Genomic DNA, 18,723 nt, shown 5'->3' with positions numbered 1-18,723 from the left:
CTTTTTTTTCTTCTTCTTAATTTCAAGGACCCTAAGCTACTGTCAATGGCATATTCAGCTGTTGGAAAACTCTCCAGGTGAGTAAACTCTTTTTCAGTGAGAGCTAATCCTGTTGATAAACTAAGAAAAATTTTGTGGCATTTAATAATAGATGGATAATACGTTTGTTGTGATTCTGAAAGGAAATGTATTTAATGGCTGTAGGTTGTTTAGAAATGTCTTCCTTGTAGAAAGAAAATGATGGGAGACATTTTAACTTATATTTGAAGATAATGTTACCATATTAAATGGTAGTCTTGAAATGAGATTTTGAACTGGATTGTGTCATAATTGGTTACATTTTCTTGTATCCTGGAGACGCGTTCTTGTTGCTCCTTACTAGTCTTTATAATCCCCATAATCAAGGTTTTGTTAGTGATTCTCTTTTCTGATAGTGTTATATTATGATTCTGAGTGGCCCTGTTTCCTAAGATGGGTTTCTTTTCTTCTGCTTATTAAATGATTTCTTCCTTCCAGTACGTCTTTATTTCCTCTTCTTTCACTGTATTTCAAAGCAAGGAGATAAAGGTGCAGCATCCTCGGAGCCACCAGGTGCTGCTTCCACCCCGGATGCAGGTTCTGTCCTCGCCTGTGTAGACTAGGTCTTGTCATTCTGTGCTATGCAGGGAAAGGAGCTTTGGGGCTTGGGGAAGAAAGCCCTGATCAACTGATTCAGCGCAGGATTGTCAGCAAACCTTGTCCCTTGTCTGTTGGCATGAAGTAACAAAGCCCCTTATCATGATAGCCTTCAGTTTAAATAGCAATTTGGTCTTAATTATTTATTTTCTTTATATTAAAATCAGAAATGTTAACTGAATGCATGGAGTATAATAAAGTATATTAATCAAAGGTTACTTGGATTAGACAGCTGTTAAATACTTACAAAAATATTTGGCTCTTTGGGTAGATAATTTAATTATGCTGACATGGTGTTCAGAGATGAAAATGCAGGTTCAGGAAAATTTGTGTTTAATTTCATTTTCTTCCATCTCCTGGAGATTTATGATAGTAACGATGGTCTTGTATTCTCTTACAGTCGAATGCCCCATTTATTCACTAAGGATATAGCTCTTGTGCAGCAGCTTTTTGAAGCCCTGTGTAAGGTAGGGAAACACCTGGCAAGTCTATGCTTTCTGTTTGGATGCTCACTTGGAAACCCAACTGGGACGGAAACACTTTTTATTGGCTTTACAGGAAGAGCCGGAGACTCGACTAGCTATTCAGGAAGCATTATCTATGATGGTTGGAGCTTATAGTACTTTGGAAGGAGCACAGAGAACTCTTATGGAGGCACTTGTGGCTTCGTACCTAATAAAGGTAGGCCCAACTGTGTGAACTGCAGTGGCCGGTAATATATGCATTTTACATTTTTAAGAACAAAATCTGAAATGCTTTTCTCCTTAACTAGCATGACAATTAAGAGGACTGTTTGCTTTCACTTGCACTGTGATTTATTATCTACCTATTTTTAATTCCTCGTGATGGAAATCTCATGTTAGGGGAGGAGGAGGGGTGATAGTCACAGAGGCTTTATGTTTAAAGCCTTTCACGTTGGAAAACTGTTGTTAATGTTATCTTTCCACGTTGGAAGTATTTTGTCTTAACTGGTAGCTGTGTGATGCAGTTTATTGGGGGTAGAGTGCTATAGGTAACATTGGGGGAGAAAAGCAGAGGGAAAGAAAGACCAATTTTATATATTAAAATGAGTCTGTAGGAAGTAAGCCAGTACCGTCATAACATACTCTCCTTTCTAGTCCTCTTTATTTGGTTGTCGTGGACATTTATAGGAGAATTTTGAATATCTATAGCTATATACACATGTATACACATATGTATATATACATACCATATGGTATACAATATAAAATAATATAGTAGGTATTTGCTTCAGTTAGTGTTTTGTCCTCCATTTCTAGAATCAGAAAGAGGGAGATGAGAAGCAGCAGCTTGGCTTTGGGGAACGCACCAGGGTGTGCAGGCCGGGGGCGCGGGCAGGCAGGCTGGTGCTGGAGGGAGGAAGCGCCCTGCGACGGGGCGATGGTGGCAACCAGCCCGGGGTGGGGACCTGGACGGGAAGAGGCACCTGCTTGGGGTCAGGGGCTGAGGACAGAGAGGTGAACACTCAGCCGAGCCAGCCGGGGCAGGAGGGGCCACAAGACAAGAGTCGTCACAGTTGGGAGAGACGAGGGCAAAGTCAGGATTAGATGAAAGTGGATCTCAGGAGGTGGTTGGAAGTGGTGAGAAGCTGGTAACAGGAGTGGAAATTTCGGTGGTAGCAGGAACATGGGGGGACCATATGGTGGAGGAAATTATGGTCCTGGAGAAAGTGGCGTTATGGAGGGAGAAGCCCATTTTGAACTTCTTCCTATATACCAGGAGGCTTCACTGTATAAATAGGAGAGGATGAGAGCCGAGAGGTGACAGAACAGCTTCAGGTTATTTAAATAACAATGGTAAGATAACTCTTATCTCAGTCACGCAGAAGTATGCAGTGCTGTGGCAGAAGACAGCAGATCAGATGCAGAGAGCTGTTTTGTGCATGGATTGGATTATTTAATAACATTACCTTACTGTGGAGGAAGGATTGTAAAAAAAAGCCTTTGAGACAGTTTTTAGCTTTTTAATTGTTTCTTTCTAGTGGTCTTTGTAAGAATGGAGAAGCATTCCTTCTTTGGTAATGTTTGTTACATTTGTAAGTTTCAGGTGACAGGTGAAACCTTTTTCTTAAAGTTTTGAAAAGCTATTAGCCAGGATCATAGTGAATGTTTTCCTTTAAAAAAATTTAAATGCATGTGGAGAGTTAAGAAGCTGTTGTACATCTATGATTTAATAACACAATTCTAAAGGAAAAAAAGAAGGAATAATGTCATAAGTATCGGTGAGATTAATATAAATTGCGTTTTCTGAGATTTGGCTGGCATACATTTATAGTGAGGGAATTCTTGAAGGTTCAGAAAGGTATCTGATTGCTATTAAAATATGATAGGAGAATTATGTGCACTCAGAAAGCTCATGATATATAGAGTCCCATTGTCAAATCTCTTGGTGTACATGGTTCATGGTCATATATCATGGACAAAGAAGTATAGGCTTATTTGGAAGCTCATTAGAATAGAATACTTGAAAGCTTTCCTGGGTAACCTGACAAGGAAGAGTGATGCTTGTATAATGCACGAGGGTGCTGGTTATATTTGTGCAGGTCAAATCATGTAACAATATTACCAAGTCAAAGGTCATTTATTTCTTTTCTCAGACTACATTTAAGGCAGCTAGACCTTAAGCTAAATTATATACACTATCTTTAATATCGTTGTTCTTTAAAGCAACTCCAGGAATGCTAAAGAGCAAGAATACCTGAATGAAAGGGACAGTGTATAGTTCTTAGTATCATTCATCTCACTTAAGTTGTGACTGGAGCAATGACCGAGGGGGAAGATACATGAGAATAAAGCTTCAGCATCAAATAGATTCTGCTTTTCTGGTTGAACTTTGTATTCACAGATTATTAGTCTAGTTAAGTTAATTGAATACATTTATGTAGTTGAAACTTTGCTTTCAAGTCAGTTTTAATTTTAAAGCTAATCTGGAAAAGTTGGAGGTATTTTGCTTCAAATTTGTAGGGATTCCAAGTAAGATCTGTGTGTTCTCTACAAAACTTCTGAATTTCACTCACGTGACTGAGAGTTTGAGCGTTGGGGAAACAGGTGGGGCCAGAAACTGTCCCAGTGATCTTGGTCTCAAGGTTGGGCTGAGGATGTGCACGGACAGAGAGATTCTCTGGCTGTGGTCTTTGTGGGTTTTCTTGCTTTACTTGGAGGGTCCTCTTAGATCATAAAAGTACTTTTTAACTAATGTCACTGTCCAACAACTTTTAAACAACATGATTAAAGATCTTGATCAAATGATTTGTCTTAATTTTATTTAGACATATTTATTGAAATAGCAACTTAAATATTGTTTACAATTAAGATGTCTTATCTTGATGAAATGAGTTGTTGGTAATTAAAAAAAAAATCTGTGTTTTTTTTTTTGTGTGTGTGTGTGTGTGTGTGTGTGTGTGTGTGTTTTTGTGTCAAATAGCCTGAAGTTCAAGTTCGACAAGTGGCTGTGAAATTTGCCAGCACCGTGTTTCCCTCAGATCATATACCTTCCAGATATTTGCTCTTATTAGCTGCAGGAGATCCGTAAGTTTCAAAAGGTGTTAATTTGAATTTGAGTTCATTTAAAATTTATTGGAAAATTACTAAAATTTATGTTGTTTGTAATGTTGGTCTATGGAATTTAGAAGCAATTTATTAAAGAGTTAAAAGTATGGCCCTTGATATGAAATAGACCTGTAGTCATAGCTTGTCTTTTTTTAACCTATGAGTAAAATTCAAAGATGCAAACCACATGACTCTTTAAATCTCATGAAATTTCCACAAAGAAGTAATTTCTTACAATGTATATTACGGCTCTTTGCTTAGATAGCCACAAATACATTTTTAAGACATTTTCTCAGAGCCCCAGCTGCCAAATAAAATCGTTGTTCTTAAACTTCATATGATCATTCTCCAATTGGTGAAATTCACTTTTTATTCTCCTTTGTCTTTCTGAAAGACGGGAAGAAGTTCATGGAGAAGCACAACGAGTACTAAGGTGTCTTCCTGGTAAAAACAGAAAAGAAAGTGCTTCTAAGCAGATGCCTTCTTTCCCAGAAATGGTATATTATATCCAAGAAAAGGTATGGCATTTAACTTCAGATGATTAGTTTGAGTTATATAATGGATGATGAAAATAAACATACATGTTTAAGTGACATATTTAAAATGTTATCACTAAATGTTGAATAGTATTAGGTTGCTGCAAAAGTAATTGCGGTTTTTGCAGTTATTTTTAATTTTAAACCGCAATTACTTCTGCACCAACCTAATAGTAAAGTTTCTAACAATGTTAATATTTACAATAAGCAGAAGGTACAAAATGAGGAGAAAAATATAATTCTTTATGTAATTGATCTGTTTTGCCCAAATCTGAATTGCTTACAATTCCTTTTATGTTCTTCAACAGTTTGGCTGTGTTTAAAATATTCCCCTTTGGTAGGACATGCTTAAAAATACATTTCCCTTTTATTTTTAAAGGCATTATTTAGGGCACCATAAGTTTAAGAATGCTTCAGGGAGCGGTTCACTTTTTTTCCACTTTCATCATCTGCTTTTGCAAGTCTCCTGTTTTTGCAGTGTCCTGTGCTGGTAGATCAGACAGAGTATTGGCAGTTGTGACCTCCAGCCTGGATCCTGTCCCACTTTTTACATAGGTGTTTCTTTGAGTATGCTGGGGGATAGATACCTTACTGCCTTCCACCTTTACTGGCGCTCCTAACTTTCTGCTCATAAACATCTTAACTGGGTAGGAGTTCAGTACTAAGCAGCCATGATTCTCTTCTCTGTAGCAGTTATATTTGTGGTCAGAGGATGCTTTTGTGTTCATATTTTCCTCTTGCATCCATTATTAATAAAAATAACTGGCATGCAGTGGCCTGGGGTGACTGTGTCAGTGGGTGCCTGAAGTAGGTTTATTCTTTTTAAATAAGCCAGTAAAACGATGCGGAAGAAAAAGTAATACATCTGTCATTTAGGGTTTGAGGAACATAAACAATCAGCATGATCAATGGAAAAATTTTTCGACTAGAAAAAATAGTAGCAAACAATAATGTAGCTAGAAGTACAGTTATTTTGAATCGAGGAAGGGCACATGTGCTCCATTTTTCAGTAATTGGGTTTGTTTGGGGCTTATTTCTGTTAGGCTTCCCATCGAATGAAAACTCCAGCCAAGTACATGACTGGGACCACTGTTCTTCCGTTTAACCCAGCAGCCTTTGGAGAGGTAGGACTGGCATATATTTTTATCTTTCTCTAAAGATTCTAAAATATTTACAGTGTCACATCCAAAGAGATGTCTGTGAATTTTTTGTGTTCTAGATAAATCATATTGTGGTGTCATTGTTCTTTCCCAGGTTGTTTATTACAAAAACAGTACTTGGTATTATTTTAATTTACAGTGGAGTCTTTAAATTTATCTCAGTAAGATTGAAAAGAAGTAGATGCTCTGCATTGATTGTTGTTGGGATTTTGCAGCAAATCAGATTTGAATTTCCAAGCCAACAATGTCGTGGCATGGAATTAACCCCTGGTCATTTGCAAAAGATGAAAGCATTCACAGATTCTATAAAGTGGGAGAGTGAAGAAAGGTTTTATTAAAGTTAGGGCAGAGAGGGAATGCCAAAGATGAGGGCTGCCTCAGGTAGTAAGGAGAGAAACACCGGTGGGGGAGTGGGGGGTGTGGGGGAGTCTCCTGGGCAGAGTCCAGAGCCTGAGAGTGGACAGCTGCACCTAACTTCAGGTTAGCTTTTTCTTATATTGGAAAAGGGGAGTTGATCAGGCAGGTTTGAGGGCTGACATCCTTCCTGGGGTCTGGTCTGTTTGAAGACGATGTTATCTCCAGACTTGGACTTGGCCATAGCGGCCTGGGACTTTAGTGCATCACCAGTAAAAAACTACAAGAAGTTGTAAATTGGATTCCAGTGTCCGGGAGCCTGAGGATTAAGAAATTGCTCCTTCCTAGGTTAGGATGTTGTTGATTAATGAGGTATGGGGAGCCTTGAGAAAGGGAACAGGTTCTTCAGTTAATCAGTGAGGGGAGGAAAAAAAAAAAGAAAACAGATGAATATCAGGATGGATCAAACTGCAAACAAAGTCTAATTACAGGTGGCTGAGTAGCGAGCTATGCAGTGAATCAAACTGCAAACTAGCTAAGTTTAACTGTGTTATTTACTGAATTTCACTCTTATAAACAATACATTGAGGTTGTTTGGGTCATCTAGTTTTTGAAGGTTGGAGAGAGATCCATTTATCACATTTACCAAGGGAAATTCTATTGTTTAGGTCATTGACTTGCATTACTTAAATGAGAAGAGAGAATCTTGTTCAGAGCGAGTGAGAATACTCACGATGTAATTACTGCCTGTCCTATGTTAGCTATCCAAAAAGTGCTTCCAGAGGACTCCTTTGTAACCAGTTTATATCAGGGGTTTTTATGGCTTTGTATCTATTCTTGTGTAGATGATTTGAACCCATTTTCTCAAATTCTTGTGTTACAGAAATTGTCACTTTAAAGAAGATTCTCCCACGTTGATTTTTTGAGAAACGTATCTGGTGTTCTTTCTGTTTTTAGATAGTTCTGTACTTACGCATGTGCCTAGCTCACAGTGCGGGAGTGGTGCCCACCTCTCAGAGTTTGGCTGATATGCAAGATCACGCCCCGGCCATTGGACGCTATATACGGACTTTAATGTCAGGCAACCAAGCGACATCCTCCTCTTCTTCCAAGAGTGGAGAAACCAACCCTGTTCAGATCTACATTGGCCTGCTGCAGCAGCTGCTAGCGGGTGTTGGAGGTAGGAGGTCGTGATGCTGAGGACAGATACTAAAGTACTTAGGCAAAAATCTACCATTAAACTCTGTTGAGAATTTGTAGCAAAATTGTTTTATCTCTTCGCTACTGTAACTGCACATTAGCCTTTGTTTCTTTTCTAAACTTATCTGATTCATCCTTGATACACTGTTTGTCTTTCAGAAAGAAATGGTATTAATAGATAATATATTTTTACTTTGGAAGTGGGTGTGAAGAACAGGGCATCTTTTTATAGATAAGTAGTCTGTAAATTTGCTGTAGTGAAGCACACACTGTATTTAGGTTTATTTTTGTTTTGTACAACTGGGGAATGCTTCCTAAAGTGGTAGCCTTATACTTTAAAGGAATTTAGTGATCTCTGTATGTGTATAACGTCTCTTGAAATTAAATGGTTCTGAATTCTTTCTTATTTAGGTTTGCCAGTCATGTACTGTCTCTTGGAAGCTGTCTCAGTGTATCCGGAAAAGTTAGCTACCAAATTTGTAGACAAAACAGAATGGATAAAGGTATATTCTGTGCATATTTCTCTTTGATTCTGTATATTTAAACATTAGCCTTATGATTTTGTCTTCCTACCAGTGTTCCTATGACCTGTTCTACCTTTAGGTCATTTTGAAAGCTCATCATCGAACGCTTACTGAGCCCATGTAGGTCAGTATATCTCAATGATCCATCTAGTGAGAGGGAGATGAATTGAGAGTCAGATGAGTAAAATATAATTATTTTTCTGTTTTAAAAGTTTAATAGATTTGTATAGTTTAAAAAAAAAAAATGTCTCCTTTCCGTAACTGTCTCCCACTTACGCAAATCCCCCAACTTCTTGCACCTTCCTCTCTCACCTGACATATATATTTAGGTCATTATTCATATCTGGTGTATCTTCTTGAGTTTACTTATGCATGTATACATACGCAAGAAAAAAACAGTTTTTTATTTTTCTTATTTTACACGAAAGGTAACAGTTTTCACACTGTTTTATACCTTCTTTCAATTATTATAAGAACGTGGAGGTATTCCTATATAACTACAGAGAGAGCATCCTCTTAGTTTGAACCGTTTCATTGTTTTCCATTGTATGAATGTGCCATAATTTAGTTAGATCCTTACTGATGGTCATTTAGGGTACTACCGGTCTGCTGCAATGAGCAATTCATCATTTTGAATATGAGGAAGTATATTTTTTTAGATGGATTTCTCAGAAGTGGAACTGAGGACACGTGCTTTTCCAATTTTGATAAGTAGTGCACATCCTCCATCAAGTGGTACCATTTAACGCTCCCACCAGCCACGTGGGAGAGTGGGAGAGTGTTCTTGTCCCAAGGTCACACCAAAAGGATGCTCGGTTTAGCAAGTAAAAATACAGGATGCTCAGTTAAATTTGAATTTTAGTTAAACAATGAATAATGTTTTTAGTACAGGTATGTCCCAGATAGTTTTATATATCTCTTATGTTCCATTATGCAGTTTTTTTTTTGAAAATGCTGCTTGAAATCATGGTAAAATGTCCAGATTATCTCTTCATGTGTGAAAACATGAATAACTTACCAAGAGGTGTGAGTTTTGCACTTTTCTGGAAAACCTGTCACGAAATTGCTTCTAGTTTAAAAAGGTTTTAAGTCTTTGTGAATATTTGCTGATTTTAAAATGATGTGAGAGCTTTTGATTTTTGATCTTGTGGATTAGCGGCCTGCAAGCAAAGAATGGTTTTTACTTTTATAAATGGTTGGAAAAAAAATCAAAGGGCGAATAACATTTCCTGACATGTGAGAATTAGTGTCCATAAAGTTTCACTGGAACACAGATACACCCATTTGTTTATCTATTGTCTGTGACTGCTTTTGCACGTCAGTGGCAGAGTAGAATTGTGACAGAGACCACGTGGCTCACAGAGCCTTTTTGGCCCTTTGCAGAAAATATTTGTTGACCTCTGTTTTAGATCATCTGTGTATTAGTTTCATTTGTCTTATACTTTGTATTTTTGATGAAAATGCACAGAACATTTTGGTATATAATTCAATTTTTATTTTGCAGTTATTGCTTGTCGTGTTATTTTCTCATGGGTACCAATAGATTGAACAATATAATGTATCATTTATTCTTTTAATTTTAAATGTTAGATGTTATCAGCAGGAGGATGATTACATATCATGTATATTTTTCTCCTTCTACATTGCCCAGAGTCTGATGAATAGCAGTAAAGAAGAGATGCGTGAGCTGGCAGCGTTGTTTTATTCTGTGGTGGTCTCTACAGTGTCGGGAAATGAGTTGAAGTCAATGATAGAACAGCTTATAAAGACTACAAAAGATAATCATGTATGTTAACCAGTTTGATCTTCATTCTTTTTTGTGGGAGATATTAGAATTTTACAAAAGCATCTAATACATTTTTAGTTTTTGTGTTTTCATTTGTAAAATGAACTTTTATGATTGTAAAGATTGAATGAGGTAGGTAACACATTGAGTGAGTTCATTCAACAAATTTGAGTGCCTTGTGTTTGATAGGCACTGTTTTAGGTGTTAGATGCTCAGAAATATTAGTTCCTTTTTTCTTCCCCATCTCTTTCTTTATTGTTTTTAATTTTTAAAATATACACCAATTTATTGTTTTACATGATGTAAAATATCTATATTGGGAAAAGAGCTCATTTTCCAAAACTCAGTGAAATATCGATACATGCCTAATGTGAATGGTAGGTTGAGGAGTGAAAAAAGTGCCACTTGAAATGCATTACCAGCAATTACGTGGCAATCTTAACCTCCTTACTTGAAAGACACAATATATTAACTATGTCCCTCTGGTTGTCCTTTGATTAAAGTGTGTTCTACTTTTTGTACTTCCCTTTGTCCTTCAACAATCACATTCTGCCAACTTACTCTGGTAATTAAAGTTGAGTTCAAGGAAAACTATCAACTTCCACATTATTCATTCTTTGCATCATTAGGTTCTGCCTTTTTCAATCTAGAGCTTGTGTGATCCACATAGCCAAATTTAAGGAATGTCCGCATCCCAGGTTTCCACACACATCCCAACACAAGCTAGTATCATCCTATTAGAGTTTATTTACTAATTACTAATCGGCAAGATTCCTGTGCTGCTGTCATAAAATGTGTACCACTTGTTTTTTAATTCAACTACTGTTTCAAATGTGAAGCCAGGTGAAAGAAAGATGAAGCCGACACTGGTCCCCCTGAGGAATTGTTTTGGAATAAAGCTTTAAGGCCTTCCACTCAATTCAAATTAGTAGGCCACTGTCTTCTTCTGCCTTCATTAGCAAGAAACAAAACACATAAAATAGTATCTGCTATAACCAATAGTACTTAGTCACATGAACTTTTGTTTGGGTTTACTTCCTTGCATCCTGAGAAAAACAGATATTTAAACACTAATTTATGATGATAAAATTTAATTTTACAAACGTAAAAATGAGGAAATGTCATTTGTAGCAAAAAATTCAAATTAAAATTTTCTGTGTTTCATTATGTAATTTCTAGACAGCAACAGAGGTAAGAATTTTTAAATGTGATTTATATCATCAGAGAATCTTGTTTTCTTGACAAAGGACCTTTTTAAAATTCCAAGGTCAGAGTAGCACAAAATAATCAAATCTGCACATCATAAGTGAAACCCTTCAACTATTATTGAAACATAAGTATAATTACACCCAGGAAAAAAGATATTATCAGCAGAGAAAAGATGCTGCCCCAAGTCCTTTTGTTTTTCAAAACTGATGGACATGAGTGAGCTCTAATGTCATTATGTTTAGAAATGGCTTCATCCAGATCCAAGTTTGCACTGTTAACGTTCATTCCCCAGCTACATCTGCCTATTGTTGTGTGTGCCCTGTCAGAAAACACTGTACGAACCATGTGCTTTCAAATATTTTATTACCTACTTTGGGTTTGGAGGTTTTAGCAATTAGAAATAAGATCTGTTTATTGTGTTTGGTTGGCAGTAGGGAGAAATGATGCTTGAAAATTATGATAGTGTAGTTACGTAAGTGCTGTAAGCTAGAAGAAAGTTGGGGTGCTATAGGAACATGCAAGACAGTCACCTCATCCAGAGTTGGAGTGGGAGTGGGACTAGGGAATCTAAATCTTGAACTGAATCAAGACTCAGTTTAACTTCTTGGAATTATCTGTGTCAGAAAGTGAACGTTTCTCTTGATCCCTAAGCCTGATTCACTAGCATCCAGGGGAACTTCAAACAGTCATGTTATTCTTTGGCCTTACGTTTTGTTGGAGAGATGACTAGTAAACACACAGTGATTTCAATGCATTATCGCACATGGGAGAGAGAGACCGAAACATGTGCCATTGTGTTGTTAAACTTAGAGCCCAGAGATACAGCACGGATCCTTGCTTGCATTGGGATTCACAGTAGGAAGATATCTGGCTAAAAAGAAAATGAGAATGGCAGAGCAACAAGACCTGGAGACAAATGCTGGTTTCCTGCCTGAACAAGAGGAACTCATTCAGAGTGCCACAGAAACAATAGGTAATTAGTGTGTTCATGCTGACTTGGATGTTGCCATTTTTGAATTAGGTTAAAATTTAATATAGCATTTTAATTTATTTTTTTTTACAACAGTGAACTTTAAAGGTACAAGCCTTTTTGTAAACTTTATTCAATGCTAAATAAATTCTGTGTTTTTAAGAACAATAAAAGTACTCTTTTTCTGCACATTTTTTTCTGTATTTTTCTATATAACATTATGGGGAAAACTTTAAACATTAAAAAAGGATTCTGTTATGGGAAAAACTTTAAACATTAAAAGACACTACTCTATGCCCTGTTTCCATGTTTGTTTTTTTTGCTGAGTAAACGTTAACAAATTATCAACTAGAAGATACTGTAGGCTTTGATTTTGTTTTGCTGTTTTTAACAAAATCTTGAGGACATTGCTGGTTGCTTTGGCTTACAAGGGTAATAGTATTTTATTCTCAGTTTTGTCTAAATGTGCTTACAGGATCGTTTCTGGACAGCACATCACCTCTCCTGGCAATTGCTGCCTGTACAGCCCTGGGTGAAATTGGCAGAAACGGTCCACTCCCAGTGCCCAGTGAGGGGTCTGGCTTTACCAAATTACATCTTGTGGAAAGCTTACTGAATAGAATACCCTCTAGTAAAGAAACAAATAAGGCAAGTCTCTTCTTTTTTTCCTCCCCTTCTGAAATTCTTTCTGTTTTTCTCTTTCTATATATGTATGTGTGTATGTATATATGTATATACCGGGGATGCCAAAAAAAATGTATATACATTTTAAGCGATGTTATCTATGCTCAAGCAGTAGTTTGCCGTAATCAGAAGTGTCTGAACACTGCTGGTAACCACTTTGAGCACCTCTTGTAATTCCAGAAATCAAACATGACTTGTATTCATCTTTTGTTATTGGTATATATTGAGTATTACAATTAATACAGTTTTTTCCTTTCTTAAAATGTTTATACATTTTTTGGCCCTCTTTGTGTGTGTGTGTGTGTGTGAGAGTGAGAGTGAGCGTATGAGCAAAGACACAATTGTAGTGAATAGATGGCATTGCAGCTGGAGGAAGGATTTAACGTGGAAAGGAATGATACAATAAAGAGGAGGAAAGTCTAGGTGACTACCATGTTTCCCTGAAAATAAGATCTAGCTAGACAATCAGCTCTAAAGCACCTTTTGGAGCAAAAATTAATGTAAGACCTGGTATTATATTATATTTATTATATTACATTATATTGCATAGTTTATCACATAGACCCGTTCTTATAGTAAAATAAGACTGGGTCTTATATTAATTTTTACTTCAAAAGACACATTAGAGCTGATTGTCCGGCTAGGTCTTATTTTTGGGGAAACATGCTATTTGTTTAATTTTTTTTGTTTTTTTTTTGTTTTAGATTTTATCGGGGAAGGGGAACAGGACTTTATTGGGGAACAGTGTGTACTTCCAGGACTTTTTTTTTTTTTCCAAGTCAAGTTGTTATCCTTTCAGTCTTAGTTGTGGAGGGCGCAGCTCAGCTCCAGGTCCAGTTGCTGTTGCTAGTTGCAGGGGGCACAGCCCACCATCCCTTGTGGGAGTCAAGGAATCGAACTGTCAGCCTTGTGGTTGAGAGCCCACTGGCCCATGTGGGAATCGAACCGGTAGCCTTCGGAGTTAGGAGCATGGAGCTCCAACAGCCTGAGCCACCGGGCCTGCCCGCTATTTGTTTAATTTTGAGTTAGGGGTGATTTGTGCATGACCTTTGTGTGTGTACCATTTGATCCAATTACTCCAATTTAGGCTCATAACTATTAAGATTTGGGTAAAGTGTTAAATGCATCAGGTAGTTCTTTTGTCATGCAAAAGGTGGATAATAAAGTGTTAAATAATTTTATGATTTTTGTTACTTCAGCCCAAATCTAAATTTTAACCTCCTATAGCCAGTTGGTTTTAAGAAGTCTGGGCATTAGTAATCAGTGTGAAGGAAAGGACATTTATAGTTTTTTAGTTTCAGATAAAAGTTTTTATAGACTTTAAAACATTTTTTCTTTGTGGTCAGAGCTCCTCACTGTTGAAGTATGAGATAATTTAATGAGCAGAAAAATTATTTTATTACAAGCTTAATAAACATGTAATTCTTATTCTTGATCTAGCTACTGTTTAAAGGTTTCTGAGAGGATCACACAGTGTAATTTTCATTAATTATTATTAACTAAATAATCATTACCAACCATTGTTGAGCACTTGTAATGTGCCTGGCACTTGCTGGGTGCTTCACATACATTAATTGAACCTTCCAGAAGGTCTAGTAAAGTAGGTGCAGTTGTCATCTGTGTTTTCCAGGTGAAGAAATAGTGTCACCGGTGAAGTAACTTGCCTAAGGTCACATACCTGTAAAGGCTACTAAAGTTGTCAGGTTGTGTGATTTGATCTTAGGTCCTGTGGGTCCAGAACCTACATTTTTAAGGGTTATAGTTTGAAGGATAATACCTAATTAATTAAAGGCTTTTTTCTTTCTTCTTTTGCAGCTATGGACCCTTACTGTACTCAGTTTTATGTCTTTCTCCTTTCAATGTCTTACAGACTTAATTCTGTAAAGTTGGAGACTTTAAAAAAAAAAAGCAAAACTATGCACTGCTGTGTTAGTTAGACGGACTTCCCTCCCTGTCATCTCATTTTGGAAATGTGGTTCGGGGATAAAGCTGTGATATACTTTGTTTAACAAAAAAATTCTCTCTTCTTCCAGATGAAAGAACGAGCAATCCAAACACTGGGATATTTTCCAGTTGGGGATGGAGATTTTCCTCACCAGAAACTCCTCCTGCAAGGTCTGATGGATTCTGTGGAGGTATTTATTTATATTGCTATCTTACTGTTAGTCATTCAAACAAAAGGCTTTTTTTCTTTTTTAAGTTGGAATATTGCATGCTGTGAGATTTTAAATTTAACTATAATTTATTCACCAAGAACTTATTAATGCCAGCCGAGGGCTCATCACCATGGTGGACATAGCATTGACTAAATCACTTATGTGGAAAAGTGCTTTTCTCATACACTTTGAGTAATGCACGGTGCAGTGTGGGTAGAGGGGGAACCCTACCCCATCAGCTGGAGGTGGGGAGTGGGTGCTAGTATTCTAGTTACACTTGTGTCTGATGACTTAGCTTCTGTCTAGATCAGGGGTGTCCAAACTGCGGCCAGCGGCCAACTGTGGCCCGCAATCCATTTTTAATTGGCCTGCAGCAAATTCCAAAAATGTATTTAGTTTACTTAAATAAACCAGGTGAGGCAATACGTACTTTACCTTGAGTGAGTGGCCCGGCTGTTTGTGTATTTTACTGCATATGGCCCTTGGTGAAAAACGTTGAAAAAAGTTTGGACACCCCTGGTTTAGATAAATGTCCAGTGTAGTGGAGGAGACCTGCCACTTGTCAGCTGCTGCCCGGTGTGATAAGTGTCTTAGCATATAGCCTGATCTGGCCACTGATCCAGCCTCGATTGTCACTTACTCACATTTTTGTACTCCAGCCACTCCGTTCTCCTTTGCTCTGAGCTTTTTTTCTTTTTTTAAAAGACTTTACTGGGGAAGGGGAACAGGACTTTATTGGGGAACGGTATGTACTTCCAGGACTTTTTCCAAGTCAAGTTGTTGTCCTTTCAAGTTTAGTTGTGGAGGGTGCTGTTCAGCTTCAAGTTGTTGTCCTTTCAGTCTTTGTTGTGGAGGGCGCAGCTCAGCTCCAGGTCCAGTTGCTGTTGTTAGTTGCAGGGGGCAGAGCCCACCATCCCTTGAGGGAGTCGAGGAATTGAACAGGCAACCTTGTGGTTGAGAGCCCACTGGCTCATGCGGGAATTGAATCGGCAGCCTTCGGCGTTAGGAGCACGGAGCTCCAACTGCTTGAGCCACTGGGCCGGCCCTGCTCTGAGCTTTTGAAAAACCCAACTTCTTTTTCGGGTTGTTGCTGGGCCCCTTGAAAAGCCTTCTGTGACCCTTCAAACTAGATTCTTCAGTTATTTGTGCTGTCATGACTTTCTGTACTTTTTCTTCATAGCATTTATCACAGTGTCTAATTGTCCACTAGACTGAAGGCAAAGTCTGTTTTGCTTGCCATTATAAAACCAGTGCCCAGCAGTGTGACTGTTAATGGTAGGACCTCAAAAAATACTGGTAGAGTAACTGAACCTGTACCAACATTTGTATATAAAGCAGTAGAGTCACAAAAGAGGATACTTGTCTGGGAGAATTGGTCCAGACTTTTGGAGGTGAGGATGCTGCTGGGCCTTGAAGGATGGGAGGGAGGAGAGAGGAGAGTTGGGGCTGAGGACTAAGGCAGCTAAGTGATAGAGCTGGGGCTCTGGATTCTTAATTCATTCAGTATTTTAAAGTGAATTTTTTGGATAGTGAATTATGCTCATATCAGGTTCTCTGTGGATGCAACTGACATTGTAACTGCTTGGGGGAAAGCTTATGATTTTACCCTTTTTCCTTTTTTTAAATCTGAGAGAGTTGAGTTTCTTCCAGTTTTGTTTGAATAAATGAAGTTTTGTCTAGATTCTTAACTTGCTATTGAAGCCGTTATTTTAAGAGTTTGGAAGTACAGAAATACATGCAAAGCTAGAAACATGATGGAGAGATTAAAGAATAAGAATGAAAAATAGCATGAATCAGAGAAGCAAATATCTTCACAGTCAGCTAGGACAAGGTTCTAAATTTGTTTTCAATTTAATTTTCTATTATAGAAAGTATCAAACATACCGAAAAGTAGAGAGATAATAATGTAATGAGTCCCCATGTGTCTATTTTTATTTTTTCTATTGACTCCCTCTTTATTTCTAGAATGCCTTGAAGCAGTCTAGATATTGTGTCATTCATAAATGGTGTTAGGGGAGTTTTGTATTTGTTTGTAATGCCAACTTTGTTGTTATTAACAAGAAGAAATGTGAAAAAAAAACAAGCACTAAAACGAATCTCTAATACAGAATTCTCTGAAATACCTTTTCCTCAGCTTAGAGTTGCCAAAGAAACTTTTGACGAGGGAAGCTGTGGGACTGAAGCCCTTAAATTCTTTTTTCCTCAGAACAGGAAGCATGTGATACCAGCGTTTGACACCTTATCAGGACTAGAGCATTGAGTTAGGAGTTGCTAAACTCCTGTCTGTATGCTTTGTAGAGCTCTCCCAAAGGTCGATATTCCCATATCCCTCATGCTTTCTGATTTTTATTCTCGTCCAATTCCCCCATTCTTAAAATTTCTTCCAATTCATAGGGAACTAAGACAGGTCCAATTCTGTATTGAGTCCGTGATTCATACTTGTGAAGAGTGTCAAAATTTCTGAATTGAATTGTTAAAAATTTGACAATATACTGTGTAGACTTTTTCTAACGTTTGATATTTGAAACAATTTTAAACTTACAGTGAAGTTGTAACAATAGTATAAAGAATTCCTTTGTACCCCTTATCCAGAGTTACCAAATGTTAATATTTGACCACATTTGTTTTGTCATTCTCTATTTTTTCTGAACCATTTAAGAATAACTTGGAGGTATCATATAATTTAAGATTAAAAGAAGAGTTGTTAATAAATTATAATGGCTGCTATTTATTGTGCAGTTGCTACAAATGTGGCATCCACTAGAAGCTTTCTGGTGAAGTGGGTGATGGTGTTATGCTCATATTTCATATGAAGAAGTTGAAACTCAGAGTTTAAATAAGGATATGCAGCTGGTTGGAGACAAAGCTAGAATTTGCATGGAGATCTGTCTGGCTTCAAAGTCCATGCCCTTCCCCCCAAGTAAATGGAATTGTGCTTCCGTAGATTAAAAACCGTTGTGCAGTGGTTTTCTGTTGAGGGTGAGGAGTGCAACATGTACTTTGAAAAAGATCTTTATGCCTTTCTTACCTTCTCCATTCCCTCACCCTACCTCACTTTTGAACCACCCACTTAGCTGAAAGCAGTCACAGGTGAAGAGTGAAAACAAAGCATGCTGAGAAGCAATATATCAAGCAGGCTTTCCGTAAAATGGATGTTTTGGGGCAATGTTCTCTCTGATTCATGGCTTTCGTCTCCTTCATTGCAGGCCAAGCAGATAGAACTTCAATTCACTATTGGCGAAGCCATTACCAGTGCTGCGATAGGAACTAGTTCTGTGGCTGCCCGAGATGCCTGGCTAGTGACTGAAGAAGAATATACTCCTCCTCCTGGTACCAAATATCCAGCTTATCGAGTTTTCAATCATTCTATTCTCTTTATCTCATTTGAAGCAAAAGAAAAAATGTTTACATTCCATTTTAACTCCTTTTGAAATATTTATATCTGTCTTATCAGTTTGGTTCAGTCAAGAAAAATAGTTGGTTAAAGGAGAGTGAGCATGTAATGAATGAGACCTTTGTTTTTAGTCCTTTGGCAAGCAAGCAGGGGAGTTAGCTATGAGTTATCTTCAAATTTGTGCTCTTTTCGTGAGGATCGGTGTATTGAGCCAGTCTCGTAAGTCAAGGCATAGCGGTTTCCAAATCATGTCCCCTGATCCTTTATCACACAAGGAAGTTTCAGTGTCTTCTGCTCGCTCTGCAGGTGCCTCTGGACTACAGGTTCCCTGGCTTTTAGTGACCACAGAGCTGTGGGAGCGTGCAGTTTCTGATTACGTGGAATAGATGCTATGATTTCATGTGTCTTGTGGTTTGATTTGAATTTGGAAATGAAAATATATTTCAGTATTTGGACTAGAATTTATTTTCTGTCTTTAAAACAGAAGGAAAATCACCAAGTTTTTA

At 37.6% G+C, this 18,723-nt stretch overlaps 1 protein-coding gene across 5 annotated transcripts in view; it reads left to right on the top strand.

The window, feature by feature from the left end:
- The window catches only part of ECPAS (Ecm29 proteasome adaptor and scaffold), a 100,517-nt gene that overhangs the window by 49,904 nt on the left and 31,890 nt on the right, over window positions 1-18,723 (top strand). For all 5 annotated transcript variants that reach the window (XM_019749528.2, XM_074330823.1, XM_074330822.1 and 2 more), the window contains 13 exons: window positions 28-77; window positions 1,076-1,142; window positions 1,234-1,356; window positions 4,120-4,223; window positions 4,639-4,762; window positions 5,824-5,904; window positions 7,252-7,474; window positions 7,906-7,997; window positions 9,670-9,804; window positions 11,824-11,986; window positions 12,459-12,631; window positions 14,701-14,802; window positions 18,030-18,153. In XM_019749528.2, the coding sequence (XP_019605087.1) occupies window positions 28-77; window positions 1,076-1,142; window positions 1,234-1,356; window positions 4,120-4,223; window positions 4,639-4,762; window positions 5,824-5,904; window positions 7,252-7,474; window positions 7,906-7,997; window positions 9,670-9,804; window positions 11,824-11,986; window positions 12,459-12,631; window positions 14,701-14,802; window positions 18,030-18,153 (1,561 nt within the window). The remainder of the gene's footprint in view (window positions 1-27; window positions 78-1,075; window positions 1,143-1,233; window positions 1,357-4,119; window positions 4,224-4,638; window positions 4,763-5,823; window positions 5,905-7,251; window positions 7,475-7,905; window positions 7,998-9,669; window positions 9,805-11,823; window positions 11,987-12,458; window positions 12,632-14,700; window positions 14,803-18,029; window positions 18,154-18,723) is intronic.

Source organism: Rhinolophus sinicus, linkage group LG04, assembly GCF_036562045.2.
Source record: "Rhinolophus sinicus isolate RSC01 linkage group LG04, ASM3656204v1, whole genome shotgun sequence".
NCBI classification, from domain to species: Eukaryota; Metazoa; Chordata; class Mammalia; order Chiroptera; family Rhinolophidae; genus Rhinolophus; species Rhinolophus sinicus.
Note: the sequence above shows the minus strand (reverse complement) of the source record. Positions and strands in the feature narration are given on the sequence as shown.